The 16,259-nt window shown below is 35.5% G+C and overlaps 1 protein-coding gene across 8 annotated transcripts in view; it reads right to left on the bottom strand.

Moving 5' to 3' along the window:
* Window positions 1-615: 615 nt before the first annotated feature.
* The window catches only part of Tpst (tyrosylprotein sulfotransferase), a 276,669-nt gene continuing 261,025 nt past the window's right edge, over window positions 616-16,259 (bottom strand). For all 8 annotated transcript variants that reach the window (XM_046624716.2, XM_046624718.2, XM_046624712.2 and 5 more), the window contains 6 exons: window positions 15,612-15,745; window positions 14,207-14,315; window positions 12,914-13,108; window positions 6,910-7,163; window positions 6,571-6,768; window positions 616-2,971 (listed from right to left, as the gene is read on the bottom strand). In XM_046624716.2, the coding sequence (XP_046480672.1) occupies window positions 2,854-2,971; window positions 6,571-6,768; window positions 6,910-7,163; window positions 12,914-13,108; window positions 14,207-14,315; window positions 15,612-15,745 (1,008 nt within the window). In that variant the 3' untranslated portion in view covers window positions 616-2,853. The remainder of the gene's footprint in view (window positions 2,972-6,570; window positions 6,769-6,909; window positions 7,164-12,913; window positions 13,109-14,206; window positions 14,316-15,611; window positions 15,746-16,259) is intronic.

The following is a 16,259-nucleotide window of genomic DNA, read 5'->3' as shown; positions in this document are numbered from 1 at the left end:
GAAACTTCTAAATTTTGTTAAAAACATTATCGTACGTCATAAAAAATTCATGGAAGTATGATAAAAATTATTGTCTTCTGTTTATTCTATATTAGCAACATCAACAGTTCACATAATAAATAGGAAGAAATGAATATTGATTATTCGTTGTATGAATTATTGAATTTGCTCATGTATAATATAATATATTCTTGCGATTCCAAAAATTTCTACTGAACTGCGAAGAAGTGAACATTTATCATTTGTTATTTGAGTTGTAGAATTGCTAATGTATAATAAATGCAAGACAATTATTTTAATTATACTTCTATGAATCGATTTTATTTAAATTTCTTTTTAAAAGAATGCGCATCAGGTGGGGGGGCATTACCCCCAGCAGACTCGCTTCCTCCCACCTAATGCCACCCTATACATTGCAATAATTTTTAAAATAATTTTTGTCTAATTATTATTTCTGATATTTTTGTTCCTTCACAAAGATTTTTTTTGTGAATTTTACTTACACGTCATCAAAAAATGGTGTTCCTAACTCATACATACAATTTTATTTTACGTACTTGCTGCGAAAATAGTATTTTGTATAAGGGTAAAGTAATGATCAGCAAGAATAAAAAATTATTATTAAAATAATTTATTTACTTATTTTCGCAATATAAGGATTTACAATATCGCAGGTATTAGGACAATGTTACATGCAGATATAAGAGTGCTAGAACGATGTGAATATTGTTTTGTTCCTATTGTACGACGAACAGTTGCCCAATATACCGTTATAAATATATAGCGAATACTATCTGAGGAATAATGTGTAATGGTACACTTTTTTCAATTATCATTTAAATTCTAAGGATACATAAACCTTTTCGATTCACACAACAGCCATAAATATACAGGTAATTACCGTTCTGTACAGTACAGTCAGGGGCATTACTTGCGATACACTAATTACCTGATAATCATTAATTTCCATCATGTGTACATTCTTATTATTATCTTAAGTATTCGGGATGCATCGTCCACATTTATTCATCTTTTTTACGCAATGTGTACTACCATTTTTATTTTACAATTTTGAAACCCTATTGCTGTTACTGTATTTTATTTGATTACAAAATCATAAATCTAATTAATAAAAGTACCTGATATATGGCAAAACGTAACGAAATGTTACGAAACACATTTTGATTATTAGTGACGTTCTCATTTTACAATTACCAGAAGATGCGTTCTGAGAAACGGAACGTGAAAAGTATTCTCGAAAATGTAAAGAAAACAACCTAGAATTTGGGATCGTGTTTTCATAACATTTATGTAAACAGCATGTGTCGGATGTTTAGTAAATAGATAACTTGTTCAAAGTATAGATAATTAATCAATAGTTATTCAATAAATTTGATTAATCAATTAACCTTTGAACGAGTTGTCTATTTATACTGAACATCAGACATATGCTGTTTACATAAAAGTTATGACAATACGATATCAAACCCTAGGTTTTTTTTTACATTTTCAAGTTTATTTTTCATGTTGTATAATTTGATTAATTTAGCCTTACAATATGGGCATATGTTTACTGGATGCACTTGGCCAAATGTTGTAATCTCCTCGTAACATTTTTACCATTATTTACTGGCCATTGGTCGATACCACGATACTTTTGACTTTTCTATGCCTATTGAAGTACCTTGCATTTTAGTGTGCTTCAAAATAGAGGAGCCGACTATTTGTGTAGAAATTAATCACGATGGTAACCTGGCAAAATATTCGTTACAATAATAGTAATAATTACGATAATATTTGTCAGACTACGAGGACGTATACCATTCAGTATAATTAAGATTTCATATATCCTAGGAGTGCAATTATACATCATCGGTGGATAAAATGATCTTGTCGTATGTTTACATAAATGTACTGATAATATGTTTTTCAAATATTGTACGTAACACAGCTGTGGATCAACTAAAAATCTTTGAATATTTAAAAATCTGTTTCTCTTAGATTCCTGGTTTAAAATTTCGTGCAGATTAGGATAGAAATTGCAGAAAATACTGTAAAAACGTAGAAATTTTCACTAAAATCTAGTATCTTTCTGTACGTTTTAATATGTATATCTTTTCACTACATACTTGTATATTCACGCAATTTTAACCAGGATTAGTGGTTGTGTCTCAAGTGTATTGTTATTCATTGAATACTAAGTAATTATTAGTTAAACATTGTTCGGGCAAAGTGAAAAATATTGAATTTCATTTGTAAACGCAGCTATACAGGGTATGTCCGCATATTTTTTTGTCTTCTAAATATTGAGGAACCCAATTTGATTATAATCTTATTAAAACATCTAAACTTAATATGCTTGTAACTGTTGGTAATATCGGTATAATTGCTAGTTGGAATATAATAGTTTTTACACCTGACTGCCATAAAAGAGAAGTGAAATATTTGAAAGTAGGATCAAGTTTTTACGCGAAAAGTATTAGAACTGAGTATCAAGTTTAACACAGTGAAAATAAAAAAAAATTTAGTGTCATCTTGCAATACGTATAATTTGTTTGGCATCAGTTTATCTTTACAGCCACATTTCTGCTTCTTCTTCTATTTTACCCAACATTACCAATAAGGTATATCTTAATTAGGAAGTGGTATAACAACATGGTGTAATGTTTTAATGCGATATATTGCCAGGGATACGACGCGTTAATTGTAGGCTTCTTGGTCATCGTCCTAATTCGGGTGAAATGAACGACGATAAATTCGATACTCTGTTCGTGAGTCTGGTTAAACGTAATAATAGTAATTGTACACATTCAAGTTGTGCTGGCGCATTCCGAAGAGGATATAAACTCGGTGTCACGCATTTGGCAGGTCACTGGAATCTTTAGTAGACGCAGATGGTGGCTGAAGAGGTTTTTCCTGAAGTGCTAGCTTCTTTACTTTCGCTGCCCATATTTGACCCTCAGCTAAGACTCTGAAAATTGAATTAAAAAATGTTGTTGTGGTAGAATCCGTACTCTTTTATGCAGTTTTTTTTAGAGACTTGGAAATTTTCAAAGAAACTGTCACATAACTCAGTTTTAATCAACAAATTTATTAATAGTTTGCATGATTAATTTTTGTTTTGTTAAATACAAATTACAAGTCATTTAGGTTTTGCGAGAAGTCGTTTGTGGGGAAATATATGACTAGCTGCCACTTTGACCCACACGTTTCAGCAGAGTATTTTTTTTTGACGACTTAGCAGACTCAGATAATAATTTGCATGCAATGATATTCAGAAGATCGAACTTCGAATTTACGTTTAAATTCACACTTCGTGTGTGAGTTATTTCACGTCGAACCGCATACTTTTGGGGCAAAATTTACATCGATATTTCACAATTTCACAAAAGTTTGTGAACATGTCGTCTCTGTCTCAAGAAGATTCTTGTATTTTTTTCGAATTTAAATGTTAGTATTTTCGGAGATAGACGCGGCGAAAATTTGAAAAAGAAAACGGCAAAACAGTTGCGCGTGATGATGTTTGAACGCTCATATCTCCGGGCTTTTCATTGTACAATGTCCGGATAGAGCTTATTTTAAAGCTTATGAAATTGCCCTTTAGAGCACGTACATACATATGAATTTTACTTTCCTCGCGATGAAACGTCTTGTTTCATTGGCATAAATATTCAAATAGATTTTTCAACATTATCTACGCAATCTAAGATTCTGAAAAAATGGCGTGTTCCTCGTTCAATTTCCAATAAAACATGAAATTTTTATAATGAACATACAATGGAGTTTACATGAAAAGTGAAGAAATCTAACGTAACTTAGTCAATGTGGAAGACTTGGTATAAATCTTTGGAAAATAATTTAAATAGGTTTGTTTTGTTAAACCCAGTAATGATTAATTATCATTGACAATACTACAATAAATATATTCTCTTTTAAAATAAAATGTTTTTCCAGTTATATTGATTTCTGATCGTGGCGGAAAAGTTTGGTCCAACAAGAAGTCGCAGACGTTTTTGGCAAAAATAAACTGTTGCATGCAATTTTCCTTTTAGTTTCAGTAAACTAACCTAACTACGTAAATGAAAAAATATTGTTGATGGCGTTAAAAAGGAATACTTTTAAAAATACGATAAAACTATCAAATGATTGAGAAATCTTCTTGAATTGCGTTGCGCATTCACGGTATCAGAATATTGAAGTTGAACAGATCAATTTTAACAACAAAAACCTGACACGATTACAGTTCTTCTATAAATCTTCAATAAAACACGCGAGCTATAGTTTTCCCATTTCAATAATCGCAACAAGCGCAGTTGGGAGCAAATGCTGCGATGCTACCGCTTCTCTTTAGGTTGTATTGGAAATTGAACAAGGAACAAGCTGGTATTTTTTTCAGAATTTTGGGTCGTGTAGATCATAGTGAAAAATCCATTTGAATATTTAGACCAATGGAAAATCATATTCGATTGCGATGATAGTGCAATTGTTATACGTATTTGGAAGTGTATTTTTAGTAGCTTCAAAATGAGTCCCATCCGAACCCTTAAGATAAATGGGTCCGAAGATATGAGCGTTTGGAGATCACCGTGCGCAACCGTTTTACCGTTTTTTTTTTAAATAATTTTTGTTCCCGTATAACTCCGAACATATTTAGACTAAAATTCTAAAAAGTAGGGGAATTCTCTAGGGTTAAAGATAACATATTCACGAATTTGTAAGCCTGAGCGTTTCGAGAGTGTATGATCAATGATTCAGGCTTATGGAACGAATAAGAATTTTATAGGATATAAGTCTCTGGGAAAATTTTGAAAAAATACACAACTTAGCTAAAGATTGGGATTTCCTGATAATGTGCAATAATTTAATATTGAATATGCTGATTACGAAAATATGACACGAGTAATACTTGAAATTTAGTCAACATAAATACTGATATTTATAGATGGAACATGTAAAACAAGTGAGTATTTATAATAAGTATTTACACTGAATTCAAATAAAAGTTGCAAATAAGTGAAAAAAAAAGAAAATTCATATTTAAAAAAAAAAAAATTTGATCCTTATTTTGCATTTTTCGGGAATATTATTTGAACTGAGTGCAGACAATACAATCAATATCGTCAAAGATGAATTCAACTGTGATATTTGAAATATGCCGATGAAAAAATTTATAATAGATCGAGAAAAATTTGACTCATCTCGAATCACGGAAGACAATCTTTTTTCTGTCCAGAAAAAAAACATGACAATCACACGACAAAAACACGACAAAAATGTCGTATTTTGGGAATATGCTATTTCAGATTTAAATTCGAGAATATCTCATTGTCGTTAACGATAGGAGGCAATTTTGTAGTAATTTTTTTTCTCAGCGTGAATCTAGTCATAAGTTGACAATTGGTAATTCGAAATTTTTGAAAGTTGATTGGTCGAAATTATTAGGCGCTAAAAAAAAGAAAACGCTCTTTGGAATATAGTTTGATAGTCAAAAAAAGTACCCTAAAAGAAAGTTTTGGGTCAAATCTGAAAGTCACGATTCAAAAGATTTTCGACCTGATTGTGAGCCAGAATTGCTCATATATATGTAGAATAAGCGATAATTATTTCTTTTTTTGTCTTCCAAACGTTGATTGTACAAGATATAACCAGAAAAACTTGTCTTGTAAATTTATTAGTGTTTCATTTTCAATATGCGTCGGCCACTTTGAAGGATTTTGAATTCGATATTTCAAACAGGGTTCGTAAGTGGTCGATACTTAAGTAATGATGGATATTGCGATACATACGATTTGTAAAATTTTGCTGTACTACTTGGCTAATAATAAGTTCTTCATATTGACTCCGCTCTCATTGTCTGGTGACTCACTGTCTGTGGTCGCTGAGTCGCTTGTCTGTTTGATACTTTATCATTTTTATTTCCTTAGCTATAACGTTGATTTTCTGCGTTTACCCTTGCACTGACTGTATCCGAGTAACAGCAAACAAATCGAGTAAAACCTCGATTATGCGAATAAATTCGAACCGGGCCCAGTTTAGATTATCGAAACATCATATAATGGAACAGACGCGTTAAGCGAAACGAAACTACATAATGATGAAAAATTTTGAGCACATGACGTACATATTTTTACGTTATTTTTATATACATAATGTGTTGCTTTGATACTCGTCATATCATTCCAACTACGTTCACGTATAAAGTTATAGGAGATATTACCAATATTCAGATATTCTGTAGATTGTACTTCTGTTATTAAGAAATTATAAATTTTATCAACTGGTTATGAGATTTAACGTTGCTAAAAACGCCGTTAGTGATCAATAATTGCTTGAGATGGCAAGTTTCAAAAAGCCTTTACTTTGGATCACTCGGATGTCAATTGTCTATTAAAAATCTCTACGTTCGCTTAACATCAGGGTGGATTGCAGGGAGTGCAAAAAATAACTTAACTTGATTAAACTAAAAATAGTCCACGTCACATATCCCTCTGGTATCATCGATTGTCGGAAGGCATGGTTATATCTTATAGAATTAGGCTGAGAAAGTGCAAGATTTCGAGTTATGTATACCTTCTGGTATTGTCGCTGACCAAGCTGTCCGGGGCTCCGTAAACTGGGGGATTGGCGTAGGGATCGTAGCCGAGAACCGAGAGCATCGGGGCGATGTCGGGCATGTCGCGAACGACGTCATCCGGGATGTGGCCGACCCACTTGGTCAGCGCCTCGAGGTTTACGGGCTTGATTACCTGATCCGATGACCGCTCAACCCTACGACAAGAAACGACGGTATTTGGTGAGGCGATACTTGATCCAATAACGAGATTTTCTCGAGGGGATGGTGAATTTTTATCCGAGCTAAAGGGAGGATCGTTGAACGAAAGTAGAATGGTAGAGGACGTTATTACTCACTTGCTGAGAGGTACACCTCCAGGTTTGTTGATAAACTCTTCATGATGAAGCACAGATTCGTTCCATGGAACATCAAGAAAGGCCAGTATTCGCTTCATCCAATCTTTGGGATGAAGAACCAACTGCTCGTAAGGAACCATCAGACATTTATCAGCGCCTACCTCCTTACACTGACCGTGCATCACGGAAATAGCGTGATTCCATTTCGTCAGACATTGTCGGTATGAGGTGAGATCGAATCCTGTGATTGTTACCTGAGGAAGATGAACAAAAGCGAATCAGCAGCGTCATTAAATACGTAATATCGTCCAGAGAATTCTCGAATCAGGATAATTGAATGCAAAGCTTTCGCATATGATTGTGTCGAAAAATATGTAATTTAGTCATATTGTTTAAAAAGAAGACACTGGCAATTGTACTTTTTTCATTTTACGACGAGTCCTCGTCTTAACGTGTGTAACCTAGTTTTACGGTTGTTAGATGAGGTCGTTACTAGGTATTTTCATCTTACCAACTAATTTGGACAACAAAGTAAATAGATGGATAATAAAATTCTGAATTAAATCTAGACACATGCTTTCAGATGCTAGTTCACGCAGGTATCTGACGATTGGTGCTGTTTAGTAATGAATAATTCTGTGCCACGTACTTTTCAGGAACTACTCTATTACGACATAGTTATTGGTTAGCCATGTTAATCCAAATATAGAAATTTAACTTTTTAAGACACCCAAGTTTTTTTCTGCTTGATTTATATTTCTTTAAGATAGTTACGGTACCTTCAATTTTCCAATTAGCAATTGTACCGCGTATAATGAATGGTAATTCTCGTAATCTGATTGAAATTATAGTATTCGAAAGGAATATTCAACAGTAGACATTTCACTATCGATACTTACTAAACGAACTAACAATGTGCGGAATGCTGTTGAACCGATCGATCACAAAACGATACATAAAATTTTTCAGGCTGTTTGAGATGGCCTCTAACACCTTGTAAAATATTGAACCTAAGATTAAACCAAACATAATTTATAATCCTATCTCCTTATCAGAAATTTCATAGTATATTTTTTTTCTTCGTCGAAAAGTTGCAATATATACCTATTCTGAAATAAACCAAAAAAACTGGAACTACGGGAAAATGAAAGTCAGATACTTTCATTCATTCCAGTCCAGAATGTGAAGCTGGAAATATTTTTATCTTAAAAGATTGGAAGTATTATCTACCAAGCTGTTCTAAAGATGACACCCTACTAAGAAATCAAAACTTTTATGACAGGAAACATGTTTCCGTTAAGCAATATCAAAGTAGGCTTTTAGACAAATATAATTGAATTTACATTGAATATCAAAAAGGGTGACTACTATATTTTATTTTTAAATAAATACCTATTGTATACCGCAGAATTATAGATTGCAGTGAAATTTTTTTTTTCACACCTTAATATGTATCTATTAACCTCTTGAATCAATAAAATTATGACCCTGCGTCGTTTGCTAAAACAAAAAAACATAATAATGAAAGTACGTCCACTTTTCTGCCGTTACCGTGGTATGGTGCATTAACCCGACGAGGATAGTTCATCTAATTACTATACGTAAATAGTTTCGTATACAACAATACAGGGTAGGTTTCTTAAAAGCGCCCGGTCCGAACGAAGCGGTTATCGCCAGCGCCAATACATGCACAACTTTTACCCGATTGTGAATCAAGTGTAGCGGACTAATGCTGCGGACGAAAACGTGTGTATGTGTTGGTGTTGGTGGCCATGGCTCATAACTTATAGACTGCGCAGTCTGTGCACTGAGCTGAAGCCGTGATAAGATAGAGAGAGCAGCAGCTGGGACCGGTCCTCGCACTCTAATCGGTGACCTGACGCGAAAAACACATAGCTTATACAAGTATACCTCTACAATTGCCTAATTGCTTTCCCTGTCTGGGGATAATTCCCACTATGTCGACCATGCAACAGAGAGGGCCGGCCATCCCCAGGATGTCCTTCGGTTTGGGCTTCAGCAGCTCCGTAAGACCACACAGTCTATCTCTATAAGTCTATGAGCTCGGAACGAGCGCTTTCAACAGATCTTTCTTGTATTTATGGTACTTTTAACAATTTTTTTTTGAGTTTATTTTTCCTACTATACGCGGATAGTTATCAAAATAATCAAAATATTGTAAAGTTAACAATATTAGTAACGAGCTGAAGTTCGAATATTTTTTGTGACTTCAAAACTTGACAACTGAGCCAGGAATCGAACCTGTCATCTAAAGATGCTTGGTCGAAGATTTACTCCACTAGAACACCTAGCCGCACTGACTACAGTGTGGTCAATTTTTCTTATCACCTGTAATTATATTCAAATGTTTCCTTTTTCGTGAATTATGTGCTGTATATTTTTTTATATTGCTGATTTCATCACAGAAGCACATTAGAGACTGTAAGAATCCTGACATATATGAGCTGACCCACACCTCCTATGAACACACACGAGCACACGCGAAAACACACGAACATACCCGAATACACCCGACTAACATGAACACACCTGCGCACCCGAAGATTCACGACGCGACGCATCCACGCGCATGCGCACACAACCACTTGGGGTCAAGTCAATTCTGGGGAAAACTTATGGAATTCTGGTGAAGACACATAAAATTCTTTGGACACCCTTGGAATTCCGGGTGAAATCTATAGAATTTTGGGAAAGAAAATACACCCATATATCTATATATGAAGACATCTTGCCGCCGTCCACGTGTCAGGAATCCAACAATGATGATGATAATAATAACAACAACCCACTGGCCTTTTCCGTCCCGTTCCATCCAATCTCGAAATGGGGGAGATTAAGCGCGCGAAGCGCACAGAGTAGCGAAGCCCCTCTAGTATATAAATTAGACTGGTTCAAAAAAAAAACTAAATTTATTTTCGATCTCTCGCTTCATAAAACCATACATTTTAACATAATATTGAACCTCGTGAAAGGAATCGTCGTGCGATTTTCTTAAACGGTGCTGCATCGAGATTTTGTATTCGCCATTTGATTAACACATAAGAAATCCAATTCTAATGGTCGGATGGATATAATAATTGTTCTATACAACGGACGAAGTTCTGTATGGTAGCATTTCACAAGTTATATGTTTTCTTCGAATCGGCGCGTCGTAAAAAATTTTCGAGTCCGAGTACCCTCTGAATAGGGGGACCGGGAAGGGGACGGCCTGCCAGCCACCTCTGACCAGCGACGCTCATCGTGCAGATAATAACGCGCGCACGAGACATGATACATTTGGAAAATCGTCGAGTCAAGTGCAACCGTAACGCGGGTGTGCGTGTGATAGCGTGCCGGCTGAACTAAACATTTAAACAAACCTGTGACATAATTTGGAAGTTACCAACAACACGATAAGGTGATAAAATACTTAATAATCTCGGCATATACTATCCTGCATCACAACTTTAATCGTGCCTCTTTCGCTCCTCCTCAGCATGTCCCTTCGGACTATCGTAAGAACCTCGTGTGGTAGTCGTGCAGCAGTCACGGAAATACAACCCTCGGGACACGTGATTGAGACTACCTGATTGGGAAATCTCCTAGTTTGAATCGGGTCTGGGTAAGAAAATTCATACCCAACCTGATGCTTAATAGTAAAGAGGTAAGGCGATAAAAAGCTTCCTGCCGACGAGTCGTGGATCACCGGCACACAAAATCTGCCCGTTTGTGCCCCTACGTGCCTTCCAAAGTTTTCTTGTTCGATAGTCGGTAGGGTGTTTCGTCACAATATACAATTATACATATATTCTCTGATGTGCTTTTGCGACGAAATAAGCAATGTAAAGTTAACAATATCATTATTCGTACAACTATGAATGAAGATAAATTGACTATAAATTTTCAACCATGCGGAAATCAACCATACATTATATTTTTGCCTAAGAGTGTATAAGCGTACGGTCATAATAGACAATATTCAATAGCTTCGTCTATCAAAATAATGTCAAGTAAGCTTAAACTTTCAGCGGAAGAAATGTTCATCAGGGTACAATGAAGTTTTCTGAAAAGTGTTACTTTAATAGAACAGATACTAAAAAAAATGAGCTTGGTATTTACTTTGTTCGAGCGCCCGGTAACATACAATTTCACGACTTCGGTCGGTTAAGTTCACACTACTGTTTAAGCCAAAAATTGCCTTTTAAATTTTGTTCTTCGTTGAGTAATTATTCGTTGAATATTTACGTATTCTTTAAAATTTACTTCAATTCTTTACAGGTACCAGTACAGCCATTTTGGAAAATATTAACACACTTCAAAACTAACTTATTTCATGGTTAAAGTGTGTTGACATCCAAAAGAAAATTTTACAAGAAATTTGCGTCGTACAAATTTTTCCACACCGACGGTTCGTATCCCTCGATGAAAAACTCCTTATCCTGTGAATGCCGGGAATTAAAAAAGAAATGAATTACCAAGTTATTTGCAAATTAGTAAAAGGTTTTCTTTGAAAATAAGAATAACTGAATGTTGTCGACTTAAAAATATGAGTTTGATTACACGTGTTTTTCATTAGATTTAATCTTACTTGACTTAGCCACTCAAAAGCATACACTTAATGGCGTCATCGGAAAAAGGCGTATGGTGTAGTTATATTTGCTCCCGGCTATGTTGATGCCCCTTTCTCCTTGCCCTGGTCAAAATAATTTCGACAATTTTCTACGGAATCACATGAAAAATCCGAATGCCTATTCTTGGAAGACGAAACATCACAGGACGCTTGATAGTGACCTTTTCAACAATCCCAGGAGGTTTGAGCGTTTGCTCACTTTTTTTTAACAATGATGTAATCTGATTTTTGCGAAAATGCCATTTTTCCTTCAACTTGCAAATATATGGTTAGGTTTTCCACAAATTGATTCAACAATTAATCCGAATTAAATACCCTGACTCCATTAAAGTATCGTCCGGGACAATACAAGATATATGCTCATTGCTGCAGTGGAAGCAGCTATAATATCCCCAACTAAACTCGTGTTACGTCCGTGAATGGGGTTTACTCCCGAGTGGTGGAATAAACCGGTTTCGCTTCACTTTTACGCACTAGGATAACCGGAAATCAGTATGAGGGTTGAATAACGTAGGGTTTGTCTGAGATATTACTTATATATTTAATTCGAAGAAGCTGAGATGGCGGTAAGAACCAAGTGTGCTGTACGAAGCTATGTAAGAAGTCTAGATGTGACTTTGTTGAGAGTTAGAATGGGAGTGTCTCTAAAAATTAGAAACGTACGGGTGCAGAAAAGGTGTGAAGTTGTTGAAGGAAGGGAATAGAATTAGATGAGTAAGTGCGATAGTGAGTAGCGTGAGGCTAGGTAGAGATAAGAGGATAGGACAGAGACCATGTTATTAATATAAGAACTGTGGGAGAGTTAGCGAGTAGGAAGAATAGAGAGAGGTGGTACGCGAGACGTAACACTCGAATAAATTCGACTCTGATCGAAGGGTATGATCCTCACCGATTGACGTTCACCTACATTGTTTTGGTTTATTTGTGGTATAAGGAGAGTTGGGCGTTGTGCTCAGAATAAAGATTAATCGCCAATGTTGATGGTATGCCCCCAAATTTGAGGGCGTACATAAAAAATCAAGGGATCACCTTCAGCTCTGAGGGATAAGCCGTCAATTGTTAGGGGTTAACCTATAACTCACGGGGATGAACTTTCAATTGCTGATGAATTACCTTCTACTTTTTGGAGTATCCCTCGAAGTTAAGATTGAACGCTCAAAAGTAGGGGTTCAATCCACAAATTGGGGGTTTATTTTCAATTTTGCGGGTTTAACATGAAAAATTCTTTTTTTTTCTGTAACGAAAAGACCATCTTGAACAGCCAGCAGAATTGTGTGTTGTTTCATGATCTAACGGCTCAATTATACGCAGCACGTGTAAACAGAAACTGACGAGAAAATACTATTTAATGTATATGATTGCTGGAGTGCTTACCTTTCTCGAGATAATGGAATGAACTGTTGCTCTCCCATCGCGTACCATAAAGAGGAATTTTGCATTTGGGAAAAGTTCGAGGACGTATGAGCCCATCTTGAGGGTGAGTGGATCTTTGTTGCACAAGCGAGGAGCTGGCTCACCATGTCTTGCGATCACTTCCAAGCAAAATGCGGCAATCGCGCTGTTCATCACCTGTTGAGCAGCATAATATTGCAAGATTTAATTTTGGAAAACATCATCGAACAGTTGCAATGATGGCTCGTTGAAAATTTTGCTTCATGAATGGTTCACCACAAATATTTAAAAATTTATACGCAGAGTCGCAGTATCATTTGATTATTGTGGTACTTCAAAATATAACGAATCGTGATTCTTATCATTCAAGACATTTTTATTGATTACAAAAAAAAAAACGTATGTGTAGCAGCCACACGCCACAGAAATGAAACTTCTGAAATTTTTTATTTTTCACGATAATTCCAACATCTTTCCCCAATTTATTTCGGCATTACAGGTAGTGACGCGCAGCACACATATATACATGGGGTATTCCACGTCAATTCGACTGGGGTCTGACTCACTTTTTTGGATTTGGTCCACGATTTTATAAATTGTTGTTTCAACCCTAAAAATCATTCCAATTTCTTTTCAGAGTTTTCCTACTCTCCCCGGAGCTCCCGGAGCGTCTTGAATGATGATATTTTGACAGTGAATGCGACATCTTTGAAAACTATGAATAAAATTACAAAAATTCTGTAGCCAAAACTAAAAATATTCCAACCAAAATTGAAATGGGCAGACAGAACGGTAATTTTTTGTTCATTTTTTAACTAACTAATGATTTTTTTTTCTGTTTTCAGTGTTCGGTATATCTTACCTAATACAACAACAATCTGTAAATTTTTGTTAAAATTCAACATTGAAAAATCAAAATGACTAAAAATATGTTTTAAGATTTGAATTTTTTTTGTAATTACAATTGAAATTTACAGATTATTGTTGCATTAAGATATATTGAACCCTGAAAATTAAAATGTGAACCATGTATCTTCAAAAAAACATCAAAATGATTAAAAAAATGTATTAATTGGTTGAAAAATTAATATAAAATTATATTATAGCAGAATGCAAGGGAATGATTAGTTGCAGTTCAAGAGTAGAGGGAGCATTCTGCTCATGCGATATGGGAACTGAGGCAGTGAGGTGATGATACGCTGAGAATGCAGGGTACAAGGTAGCTTATATGAATGATATAATTTAATTAACTTCGTGTAGTTCCTAGATTCTCACCTCTTTTGAGATTCCAGCTTCCTCTAGTCTAATACTTTCTCGTTCAGATTTCAACCAGTGAGATCTCATCTGTAGAATACGAGGTATAACCCTAGTCTCTTGACCACACCTGAAACATAGATGGTTAGCATAATTCAGAGTCTAATGATAGACAATATTAAAATGTTAAATCAAAATTATGCAAATTTTAATATTTGTTTTTCCTTGGAAATCTTCAAAAATTGATAATACTCGATTGGAGTGGGAAAACAAATGTTCTCGAAATATTCAGTTGTCTTTCATAAGCTCAATTTTTTGTAGCAATTTAGAAAGGAGGTACCAAAAAATATAATATTATTTCACAATTGCAGAAATTGGGCGATTTCCGATGAGTATGAAATCTGCAGCGCAAGCCAAGGCAAGCGCTGTAATTACACAAGTCAGATATTGCCTATCCATACGTGTGACGCTGCAATTTTTCCAACACTTGTGAAGGAAAATTTGATCTGAGAAATACCAAAAGTTCCACTGTCAGTGCGCAAACTGTGACTTGGGTTACTTACATCCAATGGCACAGAGTATAAAATTGCGTTATTCAAATGTGCGCATGCGCCCAAAAAGTCCTAGTATATGAAATCGAGAATTTCAATTGTGCGCATGTGCCAACTTCGTTTTAACACACTGCTCGGAAATGGGGCACTTGATGCATGCTCTACAAGCTTTAAAAATCGAACTTTCGAAGTTATATTTGGAAAAAAATTGTTTTGAATTTTCTCCATAACCAGAGAAGCGGAAGTACTAGGGGTTCAAAAAATTGGTTTCCAACAGTTTTTCGAGACTGGTGATGAAATGTATTGATAAGAAGTATGTGAAAATTTATCTACCTCAAGTCACGTGAGCCTCTGATATGCTAGGTCACAAATAGTGTATAATAATAACTTCACCTTATGCTTAACCGAAGAAAGAGGAGCGAGAAGTTAAAAATATACCCTACCAACAGGAGACCTCGAAATTAAATAAGATCAAAATGGAAAGATTATCGTATTGGACTGTTGTCATCTGAATCGGGGTCGTTGTAAGGTCGTGTACGTTATTAATCTTCTGACCGATTTGAACTCAAAATAGATAATCTAAATGTTTTTTCACTTAGTGGTGGAGAGCAGGATTGTAAATAATACATTAATTTTTTTTAATAAAAATCTGTCTTGATCTTGAAAATAATTCATTCAGTTTATGTTAAACTGACATGAATGCTTGGGTTCAGGGTGCAAGTGGTACCGTACCTAGTAGGTATTGTGCTTACTGGAAATGAGTTATCGAGTAAGGTCACTTTTTTCAGACTTCTTCAATTCTGTGAGGTTGAATCTGTACCACTCGACGGACAACCCCAAACAAATTAAAAAGAAATTAAACCGATTTATCTTACCTTACATCGGGGTGGGCGTCAAGCATTGCTCGCATCAGAGTTGTTCCTGACCTGGGCACACCGCCGATGAATATCAACGGCATTGTTCTGTCGTAGGTATAGACTTTGTGGTCCGAAGCACCCATCACATATTTCTGCGAAAATAAAGGAAAGCCAATTTAAGATAGGAACCTCTGTTAGTTGTGTTCAGTGAAGGGCAGTATAAGATATTGTCATAATTCTCAGCTGCCTCCAATATGTCGTGATTTAAGTGACATTTGCCTGCATAAAATACGCAACGACCTACAGGTTTATGCTGTCCAAAATGGTGAAGTGAATCGACAAAGTGTTTTTTATAACATCTGCACCGAAAGTCCACTTTTATGCACCGTCGATAGGCACCTTAGGAGTCTTTTAAACACTAGTTCGAGCAAACTAGAGGGACTGAATATAAGTATCCAAAACCTCTTCATCTGACGTACAGAAACATATACTATTGTCGATATACGAAGACCTTTGCAATGTTGACCTGTTGAAGAGATGGTGGATGGGCATACGTAAAATGCCAACGAAAGCTTTCACTCAGACAACTGGCGTTTCGCCCCAAAACATGCTAATTCTGGTGTGAAAACGGTCGAAATTGCTTCCTATGTAGCTGCTGTGCTGTTT

This window comes from Neodiprion pinetum, chromosome 4, assembly GCF_021155775.2.
Source record: "Neodiprion pinetum isolate iyNeoPine1 chromosome 4, iyNeoPine1.2, whole genome shotgun sequence".
Taxonomy (NCBI): domain Eukaryota; kingdom Metazoa; phylum Arthropoda; class Insecta; order Hymenoptera; family Diprionidae; genus Neodiprion; species Neodiprion pinetum.
This window is presented reverse-complemented; position numbering and strand designations above follow the sequence as displayed.